Source organism: Stegostoma tigrinum, chromosome 2 (assembly GCF_030684315.1).
Source record: "Stegostoma tigrinum isolate sSteTig4 chromosome 2, sSteTig4.hap1, whole genome shotgun sequence".
NCBI lineage: Eukaryota > Metazoa > Chordata > Chondrichthyes > Orectolobiformes > Stegostomatidae > Stegostoma > Stegostoma tigrinum.
In genome coordinates, this window is record NC_081355.1 from 135,925,137 (window position 1) to 135,948,437 (window position 23,301).

The window sequence follows — 23,301 nt, forward strand, 5'->3', positions numbered from 1 at the left end:
TGTATCAGAGCGAGGGTCGATAAGACACTGTATCAGAGGGAGGGTCAGTGACGCACTGTATAAGAGAGAGGGTCAGTAAGACACTGTATCAGAGGGAGGGTCAGTAAGACACTGTATCAGAGGGAGGGTCAGTGACATTCTGTATCAGAGGGAGGGTCAGTAAGACACTGTATCAGAGGGAGGGTCAGTGACACACTGTATCAGAGGGAGGGTCAGTAAGACACTGTATCAGAGGGAGGGTCAGTAGGACACTGTATCAGAGGGAGGGTTGATAAGACACTGTATCAGAGGGAGGGTCAGTGACACACTGTATCAGAGGGAGGGTCAGTAAGACACTGTATCAGAGGGAGGGTCGATAAGACACTGTATCAGAGGGAGGGTCAGTGACACATTGTATCAGAGGGAGGGTCAGTAAGATACTGTATCAGAGGGAGAGTCAGTAAGACACTGTATCAGAGGGAGAGTCAGTGACTCACTGTATCAGAGAGAGGGTCAGTAGGACACTGTATCAGAGGGAGGGTCGGTAAGACACTGTATCAGAGGGAGGGTCAGTGACACACAGTATCAGAGGGAGGGTCAGTAAGACACTGTATCAGAGGGAGGGTCAGTAAGACACTGTATCAGAGGGAGGGTCAGTGACACACAGTATCAGAGGGAGGGTCAGTAAGACACTGTATAAGAGGGAGAGTCAGTAAGACACTGTAGCAGAGGGAGAGTCAGTGACTCACTGTATCAGAGAGAGGGTCAGTAGGACACTGTATCAGAGGGAGGGTCGGTAAGACACTGTATCAGAGGGAGGGTCAGTAGTACACTGTATCAGAGGGAGGGTCAGTGACACACTGTATCAGAGGGAGGATCAGTGACACACTGTATCAGAGAGAGGGTCAGTATGACACTGTATCAGAGGGAGGGTCGGTAAGACACTGTATCAGAGGGAGGGTCAGTGACACACTGTATCAGAGGGAGGATCAGTGACACACTGTATCAGAGGGAGGGTCAGTGACACACTGTATCAGAGGGAGGGTCAGTAAGACACTGTATCAGAGGGAGGGGCAGTGACATACTGTATCAGAGGGAGGGTCAGTGACACTCTGTATCAGAGGGAGGGTCAGTAAGACACTGTATCAGAGGGAGGGTCAGTGACACACTGTATCAGAGGGAGGGTCAGTAAGACACTGTATCAGGGGGAGAGTCAGTTACACACTGTATCAGAGGGAGGGTCAGTGACACACTGTATCAGAGGGAGGGTCAGTGACACACTGTATCACAGGGAGGGTCAGTAAGACACTGTCTCAGAGGGTGGATCAGTAGGACACTGTATCAGAGGGAGGGTCGATAAGACACTGTATCAGAGGGAGGGTCAGTGACACACTGTATCAGAGGGAGGATTAGTAAGTCACTGTATCAGAGGGAGGGTCAGTAAGACACTGTATCAGAGGGAGGATCAGTGACACACTGTATCAGAGAGTGGGTCAGTATGACACTGTATCAGAGGGAGGGTCGGTAAGACACTGTATCAGAGGGAGGGTCAGTAGGACACTGTATCAGAGGGAGGGTCAGTGACACACTGTATCAGAGGGAGGATCAGTGACACACTGTATCAGAGGGAGGGTCAGTGACACACTGTATCAGAGGGAGGGTCAGTAAGACACTGTATCAGAGGGAGGGGCAGTGACATACTGTATCAGAGGGAGGGTCAGTGACACTCTGTATCAGAGGGAGGGTCAGTAAGACACTGTATCAGAGGCAGGGTCAGTGACACACTGTATCAGAGGGAGGGTCAGTAAGACACTGTATCAGGGGGAGAGTCAGTGACACACTGTATCAGAGGGAGGGTCAGTGACACACTGTATCAGAGGGAGAGTCAGTGACACACTGCATCACAGGGAGGGTCAGTAAGACACTGTCTCAGAGGGTGGATCAGTAGGACACTGTATCAGAGGGAGGGTCGATAAGACACTGTATCAGAGGGAGGGTCAGTGACACACTGTATCAGAGGGAGGATTAGTAAGACACTGTATCAGAGGGAGCGTCAGTAAGACACAGTATCAGAGGGAGGGGCAGTGACACACTGTATCAGAGGGAGGGTTGATAAGACACTGTATCAGAGGGAGGGTCAGTGACACACTGTATCAGAGGGAGGGTCAGTAAGACACTGTATCAGAGGGAGGGTCGATAAGACACTGTATCAGAGGGAGGGTCAGTGATGCACTGTATCAGAGAGAGGGTCAGTAAGACACTGTGTCAGAGGGAGGGTCAGTAAGACACTGTATCAGAGGGAGGCTCAGTGACTCACTGTATCAGAGGGAGGGTCAGTGACATACTGTATCAGAGGGAGGGTCAGTAGGACACTGTATCAGAGGGAGGGTCGGTAAGACACTGTATCAGAGGGAGGGTCAGTGGCACACTGTATCAGAGGGAGGGTCGATAAGACACTGTATCAGAGGGAGGGTCAGTGACACACTGTATCAGAGGGAGGGTCAGTAAGACACTGTATCAGAGGGAGGGTCAGTAGGACACTGTATCAGAGGGAGGGTTGATAAGACACTGTATCAGAGGGAGGGTCAGTGACACACTGTATCAGAGGGAGGGTCAGTAAGACACTATATCAGAGGGAGGGTCGATAAGACACTGTATCAGAGGGAGGGTCAGTGACACACTGTATCAGAGGGAGGGTCAGTAAGACACTGTATCAGAGGGAGCGACAGTAAGACACTGTATCAGAGGGAGGGTCAGTGACACACAGTATCAGAGGGAGGGTCAGTAAGACACTGTATCAGAGGGAGAGTCAGTAAGACACTGTAGCAGAGGGAGAGTCAGTGACTCACTGTATCAGAGGGAGGGTCAGTGACACACTGTATCAGAGAGAGGGTCAGTAGGACACTGTATCAGAGGGAAGGTCGGTAAGACACTGTATCAGAGGGAGAGTCAGTAGGACACTGTATCAGAGGGAGGGTCAGTGATACAGTGTATCAGAGGGAGGGTCAGTATGACACTGTATCAGAGGGAGGGTCAGTAAGACACTGTATCAGAGGGAGGGTCAGTAAGACACTGTATCAGAGGGAGGATCAGTGACACACTGTATCAGAGATAGGGTCAGTATGACACTGTATCAGAGGGAGGGTCGATAAGACACTGTATCAGAGGGAGGGTCAGTGACACACTGTATCAGAGGGAGGGTCATTAAGACACTGTATCAGAGGGAGAGTCAGTAAGACACTGTATCAGAGGGAGGGTCAGTAAGACACTGTATCAGAGGGAGGGTCAGTATGACACTGTATCAGAGGGAGGGTCAGTAAGACACTGTATCAGAGGGAGGGTCAGTAGGACACTGTATCAGAGGGAGGGTCAGTAAGACACTGTATGAGAGGGAGGGTCAGTAAGATACTGTATCAGAGAGAGGATCAGTGACACACTGTATCAGAGGGATGGTCTGTAAGACACTGTATCAGAGAGACGGTCAGTAGGACACTGCATCAGAGGGAGGGTCAGTAAGACACTGTAACAGAGGGAGGGTCAGTGACACACTGTATCAGAGGGAGAGTCACTGACACACTGTATCAGAGAGAGGGTCAGTAAGGCATTGTATCAGAGGGAGGGTCTGTAAGACACTGTATCAGAGGGAGTGTCAGTGACATACTGTATCAGAGGGAGGTTCAGTAAGACATTGTATCAGAGGGAGGGTCAGTAAGACACTGTATAAAAGGGAGGGTCAGTGACACACTGTATCAGAGGGAGGATCAGTGACACACTGTATCAGAGGGAGGGTCAGTAATACACTGTATCAGTGTGTCACTGACCCTCCCTCTGCTACAGTGTCCTACTGACCCTCCCACTGATACAGTGTCTTACTGATCTTCCCTCTGATACAGTGTCTCACTGACCCTCCCTCTGATACAGTGTCTTATCGACCCTCCCACTGATACAGTATGTCACTGACCCTCCCTCTGATACAGTGTGCCACTGACCCTCCCTCTGATACAGTGTCTTACCGACCCTCCCTCTGATACAGTGTCCTACTGACCCACCCTCTGATACAGTGTGTCACTGACCCTCCCTCTGATACAGTGTGTCACTGACCCTCCCTCTGATACAGTGTCTTACTGACCCTCCCTCTGATACAGTGTGTCACTGACCCTCCCTCTGATACAGTGTGTCACTGACCCTCCCTCTGATACAATGTCTTACTGACCCTCCCTCTGATACAGTGTGTCACTAACCCACCCTCTGATACAGTGTCTTACAGACACTGACACACTGTATCAGAGGGAGAGTCAGTGACACACTGTATCAGAGGGAGGGTCAGTAATACACTGTATCAGAGGGAGGGTCAGTAAGACACTGTATCAGAGAGAGGGCCAGTAGGACACTGTATCAGAGGGAGGGTCAGTGACACACTGTATCAGAGGGAGGGTCAGTAGGACACTGTAGCAGAGGGAGGGTCAGTGACACTGTATCTGAGGGAGGGTCAGTAAGACACTGTATCAGAGGGAGGGTCAGTAGGACACTGTATCAGAGGGAGGGTCAGTAGGACACTGTATCAGAGGGAGAGTCAGTGACCCACTGTATCAGAGGGAGGGTCAGTCGGGCACTGTATCAGAGGGAGGGTCAGTGACCCTGTATCAGAGGGGGGTGGTCAGTAGGACACTGTAGCAGAGGGAGGGTCAGTGACACACTGTATCAGAGGGAGGGTCAGTAGGACACTGTATCAGAGGGAGGGTCAGTGACACACTGTATCAGAGGGAGGGTCAGTAGGACACTGTTTCAGACGGAGGGTCAGTGACACACTGTATCAGAGGAAGGGTCAGTGACACACTGTATCAAGGGAGTGTCTGTAAGACACTGTATCAGAGGGAGGGTCAGTGACACACTGTATCAGAGGGAGGGTCAGTGACACACTGTATCAGAGGGAGGATCAGTAAGACACTGTATCAGAGGGAGGGTCAGTGACACACTGTATCAGTGGGAGGGTCAGTAAGACACTGTATCAGAGGGAGGGTCAGTGACACACTGTATCAGAGGGAGGGTCAGTGACACACTGTATCAGAGGGAGGATCAGTAAGACACTATAAGAGGGAGGATCAGTAACACAGTGTTAGCAGAGGGAGGGTCAGTAAGACATGGTCAGAGACACTGTATCGGCAGAAGTTTCAGTGAGACATAGTGTATCAGAGTGAGGCTCAGAGACAGAGTATATCAGCGAGAGGGTCAGCAAGACACATTGTATCAGAGGGAGGTTTATTGGTATAAAGCATATTTAAGTGAGTGCGAGATGTTCACACTGTGCAGAAGTGAGTTTACAGACAGTGTACAAGTGGGAATAGTCGTGTTTCACTGTTTTCAAACATTTGTTCGTGAAGCACATGCAGATTCCTACCCTCATGGGTAGTGATGCAGAACATAATGTGAGAGGAATCCAATCAGATGGGTTGCAGTTGGGAATGATATTTGTCACCTTCCCTCCATTGCAGGAATTCTCCTCTGGCCAAGAAATGGACCAGTTTGGCTTTCCCATCAGGCCAACCACTGAAGCAATCACATGATCAAAAAAAGACAAACACTCCAATGCCCATTTAGCAGTTAATCACTGCAATTAACTCTGGTCCCTACAGGAGGGAGCTGTGGCAACCTTCCCAGATAAAACAGAGTGGTGTGATTTATAAATATTTTAACTCAGGCTGATGCGAAACAGTGACCAAACAAACTCTACTTGCAAAAGCCCTTCCACAAGAAGAGAGAGGATTAGGCAAAATGGGAGGATATTTAATTGGGGAAGAGGAAACTATGATGCGATTAGACATGAGTTAGGAAGCATGGACTGGGAGCAGTTGTTCCATGGTAAGGGAACTATAGACATGTGGAGACTGTTTAAGGAACAGTTGTTGGGAGTGATGAGTAAATATGTCCCTCTGAGACAGGCAAGAAGGGGTAAGATAAAGGAACCTTGGATGACGAGAGCGGTGGAGCTTCTTGTGAAAAGGAAGAAGGTAGCTTACATAAGGTGGAGGAAGCTAGGGTCAAGTTCAGCTAGAGAGGATTACATGCAGGCAAGGAAGGAGCTCAAAAATGGTCTGAGGAGAGCCAGGAGGGGGCACGAGAAAGGCTTGGCAGAAGGAATCCGGGAAAACACAAAGGCATTTTACACTTACGTGAGGAATAAGAGAATGATCAAAGAAAGAGTAGGGCCGATCAGGGATAGCATAGGGAACTTGTGGGTGGAGTCTGAGGAGGTAGGGGAAGCCCTAAATGAGTTTTTTGCTTCTGTCTTTACGAAAGAAACGAACTTTGTAGTGAATGAAACCTTTGAAGAGCAGGTGTGCGTGCTGGAATGGATAGAGATAGAGGAAGCTGATGTGCTGAAAATTTTGTCAAACATTAAGATTGACAAGTCGCCAGGCCCGGACCAGATTTGTCCTCGGCTGCTTTGGGAAGCGAGAAATGCAATTGCTTCGCCACTTGCGAAGATCTTTGCATCCTCGCTCTCCACTGGAGTCGTACCTGAGGACTGGAGAGAGGCAAATGTAATTCCTCTCTTCAAGAAAGGAAATAGGGAAATCCCCGGCAATTATAGACCAGTAAGTCTCACGTCTGTCGTCTGCAAGGTGTTAGAAAGGATTCTGAGGGATAAGATTTATGACCATCTGGAAGAGCATGGCTTGATCAAATACAGTCAACACGGCTTTGTGAGGGGTAGGTCATGCCTTACAAACCTTATCGAGTTTTTTGAGGATGTGACTAGAAAAGTTGATGAGGGTCGAGCTGTGGATGTGGTGTATATGGACTTAAGTAAGGCATTTGATAAGGTTCCCCATGGTAGGCTCATTCAGAAGGTCAGGAGGAATGGGATACAGGGGAACTTAGCTGCTTGGATACAGAATTGGCTGGCCAACAGAAGACAGCGAGTGGTAGTAGAAGGAAAATATTCTGCCTGGAAGTCAGTGGTGAGTGGGGTTCCACAGGGCTCTGTCCTTGGGCCTCTACTGTTTGTAATTTTTATTAATGACTTGGATGAGGGGATTGAAGGATGGGTCAGCAAGTTTGCAGACGACACAAAGGTCAGAGGTGTCGTTGACAGTGTAGAGGGCTGTTGTAGGCTGCAGCGGGACATTGACAGGATGCAGAGATGGGCTGAGAGGTGGCAGATGGAGTTCAACCTGGATAAATGCGAGGTGATGCATTTTGGAAGGTCGAATTTGAAAGCTGAGTACAGGTTTAAGGATAGGATTCTTGGCAGTGTGGAGGAACAGAGGGATCTTGGTGTGCAGATACATAGATCCCTTAAAATGGCCACCCAAGTGGACAGGGTTGTTAAGAAAGCATATGGTGTTTTGGCTTTCATTAACAGGGGGATTGAGTTTAAGAGTCGTGAGATCTTGTTGCAGCTCTATAAAACTTTGGTTAGACCGCACTTGGAATACTGCGTCCAGTTCTGGTCGCCCTATTATAGGAAAGATGTGGATGCTTTGGAGAGGGTTCAGAGGAGGTTTACCAGGATGCTGCCTGGACTGGAGGGCTTATCTTATGAAGAGAGGTTGACTGAGCTCGGTCTCTTTTCATTGGAGAAAAGGAGGAGGAGAGGGGACCTAATTGAGGTATACAAGATAATGAGAGGCATAGATAGAGTTGATAGCCAGACACTATTTCCCAGGGCAGAAATGGCTAGCACGAGGGGTCATAGTTTTAAGCTGGTTGGTGGAAAGTATAGAGGGGATGTCAGAGGCAGGTTCTTTACGCAGAGAGTTGTGAGAACATGGAATGCGTTGCCAGCAGCAGTTGTGGAAGCAAGGTCATTGGGGTCATTTAAGAAACTGCTGGACATGTATATGGTCACAGAAATTTGAGGCTGCATACATGAGGATCAATGGTCGGCACAACATTGTGGGCTGAAGGGCCTGTTCTGTGCTGTACTGTTCTATGTTCTATATTCTATGTTCACAATGTCCCCAGTTGCCTCATGCCTAATCAACAAGGGAATTGCATGTACATCACCTTGCAATCTGACATCAGATTATGTCACATAAAATCTCCCCTAATCATCAAGACCATCTTAATGAGGGAAGATGAAGCTATTAACAGATTTATGTCATAATTTTTTTTTCAAAGTCTGCAGGAGTACATTCACTGCACAACAGAAGACCACAACAGAACATATGGGGCTTTTTCTCCCCTCTTAACACACAGTGCAGTGTCAGAGTAAAAATCTTCCAATACAATGCGGAGAATCGCTAGCTATAAACAATACATGGAAATTTTAGAATCACCATTTCCTGAATGAAAAGTAATCCCTCAAATTACCAGAGGAAGTTCAGCTAATGAAATGTTTCTTTATTGCCTTTTCTTTTAAATGTTTAATGAAAAGTTGAATGAAAGCTCTCTGGTGCCTCATTGATTTTATGCTGCCGTCAAAAATCACTTGGAAGTTAATTTTTGGAGGCCTCTTTGGTGTTTAGATTATCTTCATATTATGATATTGCAGGATGTTTTTTATCACTACAATGCATCTTAAGAGGAAAGGAATTGCAACATATTCTAGTGCAGTGCACAGTTGGATAAGGTTCCTCACCGAACACAGTTTTAAGTGCATGATTAAAAACTTCTGCTTCAAAAGGTAATGAACACTTTATAGTCTCTCACAAAATTTGACAAAGTACTAATAGAAGCCTTACAATCAGGCCTATAAAATGGCGATGGAGAACTTGGGACCACTTCTGCATTTATAAACATCCCATCCTGTCTGTAATAACTACAATAACCCCTTTAAGAGGTGTTGGCTGACTTTGACATGGCATCAGTGACATTTGACTTCTCAAGCTCCCTAAAGTAACCACACCAAGGCCAGTATCTGTTCACCAAGTCAAGTTTTACCACACATGCAGCATCCGTGACTATAGTACTGCCTCATTCTAAGTCAGCTAGCAGAGTGGCAGTATCTTTGACACTCCCTGTTCTTATCTGTCAGCCAGAGCTCCCTGATTGGGCCAGGCAAACAGCCCCAATTAGAGAGCTCATATTCTGTGAGGTCCAGCTAGCTGACCTTGCTGCAATCACTACACACCCAAACAGCAACATAGTCAATAAGCAGCATCCTATCTCTATACGTAATAATGAGTTGCCAACACCAACTTGCAGTCACAAGACAGGGCATGCCCAGTGTCCTTATCCTGTCCTTAGGAGTGGTCATCTTTCAAAGACAGTAAAATTCTTATTTTGTAGAGTCAACAGGGAACAGAACTATCACTAAATCTGTGTTGTGGATGCACTTGTTGCTGTTGACGTGAAAACCTGTAACAACACTTCTTTATGTGTGGCAAGTATCACTTTGAATTTGTATCTCGCACAAAATATTATTTTATGCAGTTTTCAAATGGAATAAAACTAAAAAGAGCTGCTCTTCTTATCAGATATTTGTTAAAAATAATGTCATCAAACTACCATTTTATACCTTTCTACAAAATGGTCAGAATTTCCAATGTAACAAGCATTTTCTCAAAGCTTTTTGTTCCTTGAGATAGCCAATAATTTATCTGTCAAATTTCAACCCTCAGGAAGTGCAGGTTGAACAGCATGAAGCTGTTTAAAATGGCACTGAAGCCAATTCCTATGGTGAAGAGGTAGCTTGTAATATAAACAGAGGATGCTGGTAAGAATTTGCAGCTCAGACAGCATCTGTGGACAGAGATGGAAAATTCACATTTCAAGTCATCAGAACTGGTGATAATTTGTCAACAGTTACACCCCTTGGAAAACATTGTGTTTGTTATCCATGTCTCCAACATGGATATGAACACTCCTTGTGAAGTGCTCAGCTGGTAACTGGCTTGCCTTCTTTGCAACAGGTAAAATCCTAGGTTTCGAGCATTAGTCTTAAGAGGGTAGAAGTAGAACTTATCATGAGGGAAGCAGCTATTTTGGACTGATTCCCAATAACACACATTGGTGTTAACAGCAACATTGTGAATTTACGTAGCATGTTTACAGAAGCAAAATGCCCCAGGTCATGACACAGTGGCACCATCAGAAATAAGTGAAATTGGAGCCAAAGGGGACAATCTAGGAGTGATTACCAAAACTCAATCAAAGAGATGGGCTTCAAAGAGAGCCCTAAGAGAAAGCACAGTGTTAGTTATCACATGGACACTGACAACGCCGAGCTCGACCTCACAACTACTTCTCTCCACTCCCTCTGAGGAGTTGTCAACTTGCTTATTCAACATCAACTGCTGAATGAACTGAAGTTTTCCCAAATTAAATATTAGGAAGATTAAAATTGTTGTTTTTGGGTCCTGCTTCTAATTCTTTCCCTCGCAACTGACTCCATCCTTGTCCCTGGCAATGGCCAAGAGAACCAGACTGTTTACAATCTTGGTCTCACATTTGCTCCCAAGATTAACTTCTGATCTCACATTGTGCCATCAAGACTAGGTATTTCCACCTCTGTAATATTACTCAACCATCCCCCTGCCTGAGCTCATCTCCTGCTGAAATCCTGACTCATGCCCTGGTTACTTCTCAACTTAATTATTTCAGTGCACTCCTGGTTGATCTGTCATATTCATAACACTTGAGATCACCCAAATTCTCCCTGTCTGCGATTTAATTCACAACAAACCCCATCAGTTTTCACCTCTGTACTCTCTAACCCTCATTAGCTTCCAGTCAAGCAACAATGATTTTAAAATCCTCATCCTTGTTTTCAAATCCCGAGACCCTCTGTATCCCTGTAATCGCCTTCAATAACATAACCCCCTGAGAATTTGCATTGCTGTAATTCTGATCTCTTGTGCACTCCCAATTGTAATCACTCCCCCATTGGTGGCTGTACCATTAGTTCTTCAGGCCTCAAGCTGCAAACATGCCTCCTTAAACGTCTCTGTACCTTGACCTGATTTTTCTCTTTAAAACACTTCTTAAAACCTGCATCTTTGGCCAAGCCTTTGATCAATTGGCCTAATACCTCCTCACGTGGCTCAGTGTCACACTTTGCTTTATGGAGTATCTTGGAATTTTGTTTGCTTCAAAGATGCCATATGACTATCAATAGTCGAAGGTGAAGAGGCAGAGATGCAGGATAAGCACAGCTGTAATGATGAGGTGAAGGAAAGGAAGTTGTGAATGAAATGTTTTTCATAGTAATTTATTTTAAAAGCAAGACTTGAAGCAACTGCAAATGTAGACTGGGGAGGGAAGACAATAAGAAGTGTTTTAGAGCCAGAGGAATTACAGAGATGCAGAAACTGAACAGTGATGGAATCCATACACAAGGATAGGAAGTGAATTGTTGACTCTGGGAGCCCAGAAGGCAGTGTAAATCAGCAAATATTTAGCAGGTTGGAGAAGAAGACTGACTTTGGTCCTAATTTGGGCTCCAAGTTTTAAGTAAATTGAATCAACAGACAGCAGAGAAAAACAAAGTGTTAGGAAACCATGGAATAGTCAAATCTGTAAGTGACAGTGTCGTTACCAGTTCATCTCAGTCACTGTCATCTCAGCGTCAGCAGAGGTGAGAGTAAAGGTGGGAAATTTTATTGAGGTGAGAAACAGGCAGTGCTTTTATTAGAGGGGATAAAGTTCAGAATTAACTGGATCATTAATGTTGATTTGGGGTGAGGGCAGAGTTCGGCCCACAAAGATAGAGCCTTTGGACTTCCCAAGGTTTAACTGCAGTAACTGTAACTCATCCAAGATGAATGTTGCTCTCTGATTGTACACAGGGGAGATGAAAGGCTGAGAAAGTGAGTGGAAGGTTAAAGCTGGCTGTATGTACGGAAGCTGATATAAGCCTTCATTGTGTTATGATCCCAGTTGATGTTAATGCTGGACAATAGTCAGAATTCAAAGTGAAAACTGGTCTGTTAGAATGTAAGAGAGAGATAATGCGAACTGCAGATGCTGGAGAATTCCAAGATAATAAAATGTGAGGCTGGATGAACACAGCAGGCCAAGCAGCATCTCAGGAGCACAAAAGCTGACGTTTCGGGCCTGGACCCTTCATCAGAGAGGCACAGGCCCGAAACGTCAGCTTTTGTGCTCCTGTTAGAATGTAACCTTGTTTTCATTTAACCATCGAAGTCAGTTACTAAAAACATTCACAGGTGGCTGCCAGTGTACTTTTAATACAAAGAATAAGCTATTTATTAAGCAAAGCAAAAATCAAGAGTTCTATAGCATTAGATGTAAAGGCTGGAAAGACATCATTACAATTGTCAGAAAAAATATTCAAATTCACACGCCCTCCATCTCCTCCAAGACTTCTAATTCACTGGCTGCCAATAGGTCATCTTCATGATAGCACATTCAATCCCTGTATACTTGTCATCCCCACGTGGATGGCCAAAAAGACTTCCACTGCTCCCTCTCCCACAGGCCCAACCAGCCCCCCTCTACCAACACCCTCATCTACCCTCATCAAACTCATCCTTACACTTAACAACTTCTCCTTCAACTCCTCCCACTTCCTACAGACAAAAGGGGTGGCCATGGCAACGGGCATGGGTCCAAGCAATGCCTGCCTCTTTGTAGGATACATGGAACAATCCCTCTTCCGCAGCTACACTGGCACTATTATCCCCACCTCTTCCTTTGCTACTTGGATGACTATATCAGTGCTGCCTCATGCTTCCTCCAGGAGTTGAACAGTTCATTAACTTTACTAACACCTTTTACCCCCAACCTCAAATTCACCTGGACCTCTCTGTCTCCACCTCTGGTGATTGCCTTGAAACTGACATCTCTTGCAAACCCACTAACTCTAACAGCTACCCACACTACACCTCGTCTCACCCACCTTCCTGCAAGAATGCAATCCCCTACTCCCAATTCTTCCATCTTTGCCCTGTCTGCTCCCAAGATGGGGCGTTCCACTCCCACACATCCCAGATGTCCTCTTACTTCAACGACAACAACTTGCCCCTCTCATAATTGAAAATGCCCTCACCCACATCTCTTACATTTCCCACACCTCTGCCCTCACAACCCCCTCCCCGCAACAAAAATAAAGACAGAGTCACCCTTGTCCTCACATATCACCCCACCAACCTCTGCATTCAACGTATCATTCTCCGTCACTTCCATCAACCAAACAGATATTTCCCTCCCCACTACTATCTGCCTTTTGCAGGGACCACTCTCTCCGCGACTCCCTCATCCACTCCACACTCCCCATAAGCCCCACCACCCCTGGCATCATCCCCTGCAACTACAGGAAGTGCTACACCTGCCCCACATCCCCCCTCCTCACCTCCATCCCAGGCACTAAACAAGCATTCCACATTAGACAGGTGTTTACCTCTGCATACGTCAACTTGATCTACTGCATCCATGATGGCCTCCTGTACATCGGTGAGACCAAGCAGAGACTTGGAGAATGTTTTGTACAGTATCTGCATTCTGTTCACAACAAATGACAACACTTTCTGGAAGCAAACCATTTCAACTCCCCCTCCCTCCCTGGGTGACATGTTCATCCTGGGCCTCCTCCAGTGCCACGATGACACCGTCTGCAAACTGAAGGAGCAGCACCTCATATTCTACCTCAGGAGCCTACAGCCCAATGGCCTAAACATGGATTTCAACAGTTTTAAAATCTCCCCAACCCCCAGCCTCATCCCATGACTAGCCCACCCTCTCATCCCCACCTCCTTGACATGGCACTACCTGCCCATCTTCTTTCCCACCTATCCACTTCTCCTGCCTCATTGACCAATCCCCCACCACTGCCTGCATGCACTCACCTTTCGCCACCCCACCTACCTTCCCTAGTCCCACCACTCTTCTCCCTATTTATTTCTGAGCTCCCTTCCCCCTCCCCGTGTCTGAAGAATGGTCCTGACCCGAAACATGGACCTGCTCCTCTGATGCTGCGTGGCTTGCTGTGTTCCTCCAGTTCCACACTGTTCACACTACTTCTTTTATCCCACACTATCCTTACAAACCCCCAAGCCTCAATAAAGAGTCACTACTATCTCCATTATACAGCTTCCCACTCAGGCTGGTACATCTGTCCTTCTCTCCTTTTCTCCAAATTTTTCCAAATAGCAACCACTGGATGCTACTGTTCTTCAGCTGCTATCTCTCTAAGATACATCAACCTATCTGCAAACTAAACTTTACTACGTTAACTTCAGAAAAAAAAATCATGGATTCCATAAATTTAGCTTCCACCAGTTTTCTTATCAGTTTTTGCTTTACTAGACAGCTTAACATTTCATCCTCCACTCTTGTAGCAAACTCTTACCCTGACTGACTTTCTGCATCATTCTCTCTCTTTCTGTATCACTGGACCCCTGTTGCCAAGCAACAATGGTTATTTTTCCTCCACCTATTTTTTAATGGACTGAACTGTTTAACCCCAGCTCTTAACTTCAAGATTGTAAAACCAAGTTAAAACGCATGAAACAAAACATGCTTCGAGGCGCCTCAACATCAAGCTCACAAACTTAAACATGACTAAAACCATGTCTTCTCCTTCTTCAGACACAACAACAACTGAGAGCCTAGTGATTTTATTGCTGGACTGTTTATCCAGGGACCCAGGTAAGGTTCTGGGCACTTGGGTTCAAAACTTGCCATGGCAGATAGAACAATTTGAATTTTATTTTAAAAAATGGAATTAAGAGTCTACAAAGGACCGTAAATCCATTGCTGGTTGTCAGAAAAACCTAGCTGGTTCACTTGCATCATTTCGGGAAGGACATCTGCTGTCCTTACCTGGTCTGGCCTCCATGTGACTCCAGACCTACAGCGATGTGGTTGACTGTCAACTGTCCTCTGGATAATTAGGGATGGGCAATACATGCTGCCTGGTCAGCGATACCCTCATTCTGTGAGTGAATAAAAAAAATAGAAATTAATCTTAAAGTTATAAATCGTTCTTAAGAATAGGTAGTGCTACAAGAAACGAAGGACTAAGATTCATTTTTTAAGGGGTTCCAGAGTTAACTGTATGGTGTCAGGAAGAGAAACCATTTGTGCTATTCTGGATGTGATCAGATAGGTAAGAGAGGAACCATAAATAAGGCAATTCCACTGAGCTGGACAATGGGTGATAATGGAGGCTTTGTCAGTGAGGTGGGTGATACCTCAGTACATGGAACTATTTACAGGTAATATGGGAATAAGGAAACAAAACTGGTCACTGAACAGTTTAGTCAAATTGGAGTCAAAGGAATAGGAGATGAGTCTAATGAATAAGATGTCGAAACAAGCAATGATATGAGTGAGATTGGAGAGAAACCAGAAAAATACAAATGTTGGCACATGATTTCAGGAAGTGATGGGCAATGACCTATTTTAAGATATATTTTTCATTGCAATTTGTTGCAACGCAGTGTTCTTTATGTTAATTATGGCAGTGATATATCCAGTGCAGTTCATCTTGTCAAGTTATCTCATGTGCGCCATTAGAAATTCACGTTTGCCATTGATTTGGGACATGGATAACACAGGCAGCAAGACAGGTCACTTGTCTCTGACCTTGAAGGACGCAAACCAAAAAAAACTAACATTGTTCATGAGACAGACTTTTCCTTTTCCAATGTCAGTTGTTGATGGATGGCCAAATCAAAGGGATCTCAAAGCATGTTGTAAGTGATCCCATCAACAAGATAAGCAGCCAATCAAAGTGAAGTATTCTTGTAGACAGCAAACCATGAAATTAAAAAGCTAGTAGCTATTTTTGAAACATTTTACAAATTGCAAAATAAATGATTGAGACATAATTAAGGGCTAAAGATCAAAGCCAAAATAGATAACCTCATTTAAAAGAAATAAAAATAGTGGAAAATGTTTTCATAGCTCATGGAATGTATTTGGGATCATTTCTTAGAACAGCATGTTCCAGAGCCAGGCAAAGAGTATATTGTGCAATTAATAAGCATATAGGGAAGGCTCACCTAGGTAATAGTGATCAAAAGATAATTTACTTTTACTTCACGTTTGAGAGATAAAGGATTGGGTCCAAAACTATTTGCCGAAATGTAAATAAAGGGAGATTATGCATAAGAACAGAGCTGGCTAAAGTGAATTTGCAAATCAAGTAAAGGATTGGTGAATAGAGTTACATTGGCAGACATTTAGAATATTTTAGAATGTACAGAATAGATACATTCAAAACAGTAAGAAAACTTCTAATGAACACACCAATCATCTCTGGTCAAGTAGAAATGTTAAAGATTGTATCAAACTGAAAGGAAAAGCATTTCATTGTGCAAGGACAGGTAAAAGGTCAGAATGAAAAACATAATGTCTGGAGTAGCTCATCCATATTAAAGGGAATTTATGAATGAATTATTGCTTCCTTTAACACTTCCTTCACACATCCTATTGTGACTAAAGAGTTTGATAATTCTGTACAGCAGTGACTGAATGGGCATGGAAGTGTCACAGTTTGGCAACGAGGATATGAGAAGCCACGGAGGGTAGGTGAAGGGGCATGAGATGGCATGGATGGGGCATGGGAGAGTGTGGGAGCTTAGATGCTGTGAAGGATCATGGCCAAAGGGTCACATGTTTTTATTGTAACTCAGAAGAAGTGGGCCTTTTAAACAGCCTACCACAGCACCGAACAGCTCCTTTGGCTGTCTCCAACCTCCTTTCTGGGTCAGCTGGCTCAAATGAAGCCCACAGCTGTCCCTTCCCAATGAAAAATCCTGTTTTAGCAGGCGCCTTTCATCCAAGTAAACAAGCAAGACTGGTAATTTCCTTTGCTACTGCTATATGCCTCGAGGGTAAAGCTGCCTGGGTTTGCTTGCCACGGGTCCCTTGCAGCCAGCATAGAGAGGAAACATTTATCCCATCTGTTTTCACAGTATTCCAGACAACGTTCCACTGTGTTAACTATGTTAATGCTCTTCACATCCAGATCCTTCAAGTGTTTTTACAACCCCAGGTTATATTTCTACAGGCCACTAACTCGCCATAGCAAATGGTCTTTACAATGACACGATTACTTCTGAAATCCTCAATGCCAAGCAAAATGCAAAGAATAAAGACAGGAGTGAAATCAGCTGCACTGAGCTTTGGTATGGATGAGGAGCATAAGAAAATAAAAGATAGATTGGGAACAATGCACTTCATCTGCCCATTCATTCAAAAATCTCTCCAAATCGATCATCCATGAAGAAGAAGGAAGGACAGCACAAGGCTGGGTTAGACTGCTCTATCTGATGATCCAGGTTTCTAGCCTGAGATGGCCATAAATGCAAAGAACCCTCAGAGCATAGTGAGGAAGATTGTCAGACTTCAGGCTGAGGCAAATAGCTTGTGGGAAGAATTTGGAACCAGTTAGCCCACAGTTATAGGAACAGGAGTAAACCATTCAAGTCTATTCCACCATCCAATGAGATCACAGCTGAACTACGGCGCAACTCCATGTACCTGTCTTCAGCCCATGACACTTAATACTCTTGCACATCAAAAATTTATCCATCTCAGATTTAAAATTAACAACAGATCATGAATCAACTGCCATTTGTAGAAGAAAATTCCAAACATCTACCTACCCTTGCATGTAGGTGTGCTTCCTAACATCTCTCCTGAATGGTCTGTCTCTAATTCTCAGAATTGCCCCTCAAATTGCCCTGGTGAAGCTGTTAGTGAGCCGCCTTCTCGAACCACGCTAGTTAAAGTCCGTCCTCGATAGAGTTTAGAAGCATAAGGGGTATCACGTTGAAACTTACAAAATACTGACAGGCCTGTTACAGTGTATATGGAGAAGATGCTTCCATTAGTAGGAGAGACTAGGACCTGAGGGCACAGCCTCAGAGCAAAGGGACAATCCTTTCGAACAGAGATGAGAAGGAATTTCTTCAGCCAAAGGGTGATGAATCTATGGAGCTCATTGCTACAGAGAGCTGTGGTGGCCAAGTCATTCAATGTCTTTAACACAGAGATGAATAGATTCTTGATTAGTAAGGGGATCAAAGTGATGGGGAGAAAGTAGGAGAATGGGGTTGAGAAACATATCAGCCCATGATTGAATGTGGGATAGGCTTGATGGGCTGAATGGCCTAATCTGCTCCTGTATCTTATGGTCTTATAGTATGTATAGAGAAAATACAAACACTGTTAGGGATTTCCTGTGAATAATTTGGCTCGCTGGATTGATACCAGGTTTGAGTGGATTGTTTTTTTGAGGCAAGATTGCACAGGCTGGGCTTGTTTTCACTAGATTTCAGGAGAGTGACAGGTGATTTGATCAAGGTTGAAAATTGGTTTTGACTAAATGGATGTGGAAAGCATGCTCACTCTTGTGGATGATTCATGAACTAGCGACTACTGTTTCAAAATTAGGGTGACCTATTTAGGACCAAGATGAAGGAAACTATTTTTTTCCCAGAGGATTGTGCAAATTTAATGCTCTCTACCACAGAAAGCGAAGGAGGTGGGGTCATTGAATTTAATGTGCATTGCATATAAAATTTCACAAGTTATGTTACAATTGCACAAAATTTTAGTTAGGCCGCATTTGGAATATTACATGCAGTTCTGGTTGCCACACTACGAGAAGGATGTAGATGCTTTGGAGAGGGTGCAGTGAAGGGTTTACCATGAAGTTGCTTGGTCTGAAGAATTTTTGTTATAAGGAGAGGTTGGAATATTTTCACTGGAATGACAAATGATGAGGTGGTGGCCTGGTTGAGGTCTACAAAATTATGTGAGACAGACTTAGGGTGGATTGACAGAGGCTTTTTCCCAGTGTAGAAAGATCAAGAGGGCACAGGTTCAAGGTGAGATGGGGAATGTTTAGTGGAAAAGTGGGGGGTAAATGTTTCATACAGAGGGTGGTGGGTGCCTGGAATGTACTACGAGTGATGGTGGTGGTGGCAGGAGGCATGTTAGCAACATTTAAAGCATATCTTGATAGACACATGAGCATGAGGCAAACAGAGGGATAGAAACAGCATAGAGCAATAAGTAATGCGTCTAAATAAGGACTAGGAATCAGCACAGGCTTTGTGGGCCACATGGCTGTGCCTATGCTGTATTGAATTGTACAGTATTGCACAATATTTTCGAGGCAGAGGTGAACAGATTCTTTTCAGACAGGGGAGTCAAAAGCTCTCATAGATAGATGGAAATACAGAATTTGGAACACCAACAGATCAGCCATGATATTATTGAATAGTGGAGCAGGCTGAATGGGAGGGATTGCTTACTCCTGCTCTTAATTCACAAATCTTTATGTTCTTTAACAATCACAGTCTCTCGGTGTAGTAACCCCGACAGTACTGTTACACAGGGAGTTGCAAATTTTTGACCAAGCAACAGTGAAAGAATGAGAATAAAAGTTCCAGGTCAGGGTGGTGTGTAGCTTGGAGGGAAAGTTGCATTGGATTGTGTTCCTATCCATCTGCCTCCTCTGCAGTAGGGGAGATTGTAAGTTTGGAGGATGTGAAAGTGAGACTTGATGAGGTATTGCAGTACAGCTTGAAGGTGGTGCACACTGCTGCCACTCTAACTCAGTGACAAAGAAAGTGAATTTTGAAGATGGTATATGTAGTGCCAATCAAGCTAATGTTCTAATCCAGGCAAAAATCACCATTGGTGGTGGAAAGGCATCAAGAGGTGAGTTACTCTGTGCAGAATTCTGAGCCTCTGACCTGCCGTTGTAGGCATAATGTTTGTCCAGCTGGTCCAGTCTAGATTCTTGTCAATGGCAACTCTCAGGATGTCAATATTGAGGGATTGAGTGTTATTGATTGTTATGAGAAGTTATGCTGAACCAAACAGTACATGAGTTAATCCTCAACTGGAATATTGTGAAAAGTTCTGCAGGCAACAAAGTTCATGAAGAATGTTGCAGGGAGTGCAAAAGATTCATACAGCTCAGAAAAGGCCCTTCAGCCCATCGAGTCTGCACTTGACATAATTACCACTAAAAGCACATTAATTACAATTTCCTGCACTTGTCCCATATCCTTAAAGAGGTTTATGAATTTTGGCATGGTTTACAAGAATAGTTCCAAGGTCTTGAAACTTTAATTATGAGGAAAGAAAGAAGTGCTCGGGCTGTTTTCCTTGAGGAATGAAAGTTTGGGGCAGATTTGAAAGAAGTTTTCATAATCATCAAGGGTCTGGTATAGAGAAACTGTTCTCACTCAAAATGCGCGGGCATGGTTTTAACCCGTTTACAAAAGAAGTAAGCACAAGATGAGAAAGCCTTTACCACCCAGTGACTGGTTCGAATCTGGAATGTGCTGCCTCCCCATGTGGCAGACGTGTGATGGAAGCATTCAAGAGGGCATTAAATTATCACTTAAACAGAAATAATGAACAGATTTATATGGAAAAAGTCAAAATGCTCAGCCAGTTGAAGCGGACAGTCAGGACAAATGGCCTACTTCAAAACATTGGGAGTAGGTCTGTGTCAGGCTGTTGCTTGACTGGTCTGTGTGAGACAGATCTCACAGTTTTGACACAAGCCCTCAGCTGTTGGTAAGGAAGACTTGATAGTGTCAATGAGTTTATATTTGCTGCTGTCACTTTCAGTGATGCTTGTTGGCCCATCCACTTCCATTACTTTCTTTTGATCTTGTACTGGTTTGATATAACTGAGTGGCTTATCTGGCTAAGCAGAGGGTAGTTAAGAGTCAACGACATTGCACTGCATCTGAAGCCACAGGTAGATCAGACCAGGTGTTTCCTTCCACAGAAATTCAAGATTATTTTTAAACAAATTCAAATTTCACTCTCTTTCAAGGTGAAATTTGAACACAAGTCTTCAAAACAGTCACCTAGGGCTCTGGATTACTTAGTCATTCTGCAGCACCATCACATCCTCTCTTTGAGTCCAGAGTCCTGGCTTCACTGAACCACAAGGATTATCGCACATAAATGAACAAACAGAAAAGAAAGTTTGTCTCAGAGATTTTCAGTTTCTGAAAAATAGGAGAATACATGAGCCACCTCGTGTGAGATCACAGCACAGGAAAGAAGAGACAGAAACAAAATCAAAAATAGCTGGAAAAGCTCAGCAGCTCTGGTAACCCCCAGGGAGAGAAGTCAGAGTTAAGCTTTGAGGTCCAGTGATCCTTCTTCGAAGCAGAATTGTTCTGGAGAAAGGTCTTTGGATCTGCAACTGTAACGTTTCTTTTTTCTCCACAGATGCGGTCAGACTTGCTGAACTTTTCCAGCAATTGCTGTTTTTGTTTCTGATTTCCAACATCTGCACTTCTTTCATTTTTTTTTGTTTATGAAAGAAGAGGTCTAATATAAACATTCGTCATTCAGGCTAGCACTCAGCTGCACGTAAGGCAGTTAAAACATAGAAACAAGGAGCAGAAGAAGGTCATTCAAGCCTTAGAGATTCCTCCACCATTCAACGTGATGATGGCTGATCATCCAACTCAATACTTTACTCCAACTACCTCCCTGTATCCTTTAATCCCCTAAGCCCAAAGAACTATAACTCCTTCTTGAAAACATCTCACTTAATTTAGCTTTTTTAAAAACAAAATGATATTTAAGCCTCAACTGCTTTCTGTGGCAGAGAATTCCACACAAACAGATTATTGAAGATGGGGTAACAAGGTGCAGAGCTGGGTGAACACAGCAGGCCAGGCAGCATCAGAAGTGCAGGAAAGCTGACGTTTCGGGTCGGGACCCTTCTTCAGGAAAAAAAGACAGGGAGTCTGCGCACGCAGTTATTGGTAATGTGGAGGTACCAGCATTGACACTGCGGTGGGCAAAGTCAAAACTCACAGGTTATAGTCCAATACATGTATTTAAAATCACAAGCTTTTGGAGAACGGCCTCCAAAAGCTTGTGGTTTTAACAAATAACCCAGTGCCCTGTGAGTTTTAGCTTTGCAGTTACCAGTGGTACTGAACTGGGGAAGGTATTGGGGACCTATAAATTGATGAAAAATAAAGGCATTTGGCAGAAACAGCGAAACCATCAGCTAAGATTTCATTTCACCAAAAATGGCAGGAGTGTAAAGGGGTGCAGTTCAAAGGGAGAATCCAAGATAACAAAGTGTGGAGCTGGATGAACGCAGCAGGCCCAGCAGCATCTCAGGAGCACAAAAGCTGACGTTTCGGGCCTAGACCCTTCAACAGAGAGCTCTTCGGATGAAGGGTCTAGGCCCGAAACGTCAGCTTTTGTGCTCCTGAGATGCTGCTTGTCCTGCTGTGTTCATCCAGCTCCACACTTTGTTATCTTGGATTCTCCAGCATCTGCAGTTCCCATTATCTCAGTTCAAAAGGAGGTTGCGTTGACTGCGCAGTAACTGTACCGTCTCCTTGTGTTTTAACAGGCACCAGCAGTGCAGAGGTAAAGGAGAACCGCAATGTTGGAAATCTATCTCTGGAGGATCACAGCCGAGCAGCCGGTGACCGCCAGGTCTTCCGTTGTTCCGACGCGGCTACAGGCGGAGCGCCTGGCCTGAAAAGGAAAAGACCCTTGGAGGAAGGGAACAACGGGCACATGCACCCTAAGGTGCAGCTGAAGTGTAAGAAACTCTCCTGGTCGGTGACACCAAAGAATGCCTTAGTGACGCTGAACGAGCTCAAGCCGGGGTTACAGTACCAGATGGTCTCCCAGACGGGACCCGTGCACGCACCCATTTTTGCTATTGCTGTCGAGGTGAACGGTTTGCTCTTCGAAGGTACGGGACCCACCAAAAAGAAAGCAAAGATGAGGGCCGCTGAGATGGCCCTGCAGTCTTTCGTGCAGTTCCCTAACGCGTCGCAGGCTCACTTCACCCTGGGGAACTGCATCAACCCCAGCGCGGATTTCACATCCGACCAGGCTGATTTCCCCAACACACTGTTTAAGGAGTTTGAGCCCTCGGCTCAGAGTGATGGCCTGCCTTGCTGCAGCCCTGCTGAAAACGAATTGCTGTACAGCGACTGCAGACGTGGGCGATTACTCTGCCACACGTTGGATTTAATGGTCCAAGCCAAACAAAACAAGCACAAGGTTCCGTTCCCAGCAGCGAGCCGGAAGAATCCAGTCGAGATGTTAAATGAGCTGCGTCCGGGCCTGAGGTACGTGTGCATCTCGGAGACTGTCGAGAAGCATGTCAAGAGCTTTGTGATGGCAGTAAGGGTGGATGGGAGAATGTTTGAAGGCTCAGGACGCAGCAAGAAGCTGGCCAAACTCCAAGCTGCACAGGCTGCTCTTCAGACTCTCTTTAACATCCAGCCTGCTCCCAGTGGAAAGCCCTGTCAAGTCCCTGGCAGGAATAAATATCCTCATTTACCACAGGTGAGAATTGCCTGCCAGCCATTGGCAGACCTTAGCCATTTCACACCAAATTCTTGGCCGACCTCAGGTAACCTTCATTTACACAGATTGGTGGGC

General features: G+C 45.0%; 1 protein-coding gene across 2 annotated transcripts in view; it reads left to right on the top strand.

The window, feature by feature from the left end:
• The window catches only part of adarb2 (adenosine deaminase RNA specific B2 (inactive)), a 723,544-nt gene that overhangs the window by 393,330 nt on the left and 306,913 nt on the right, over positions 1–23,301 (top strand). For both annotated transcript variants that reach the window (XM_048523584.2, XM_048523576.2), the window contains one exon: positions 22,253–23,205. In XM_048523584.2, the coding sequence (XP_048379541.1) occupies positions 22,253–23,205 (953 nt within the window). The remainder of the gene's footprint in view (positions 1–22,252; positions 23,206–23,301) is intronic.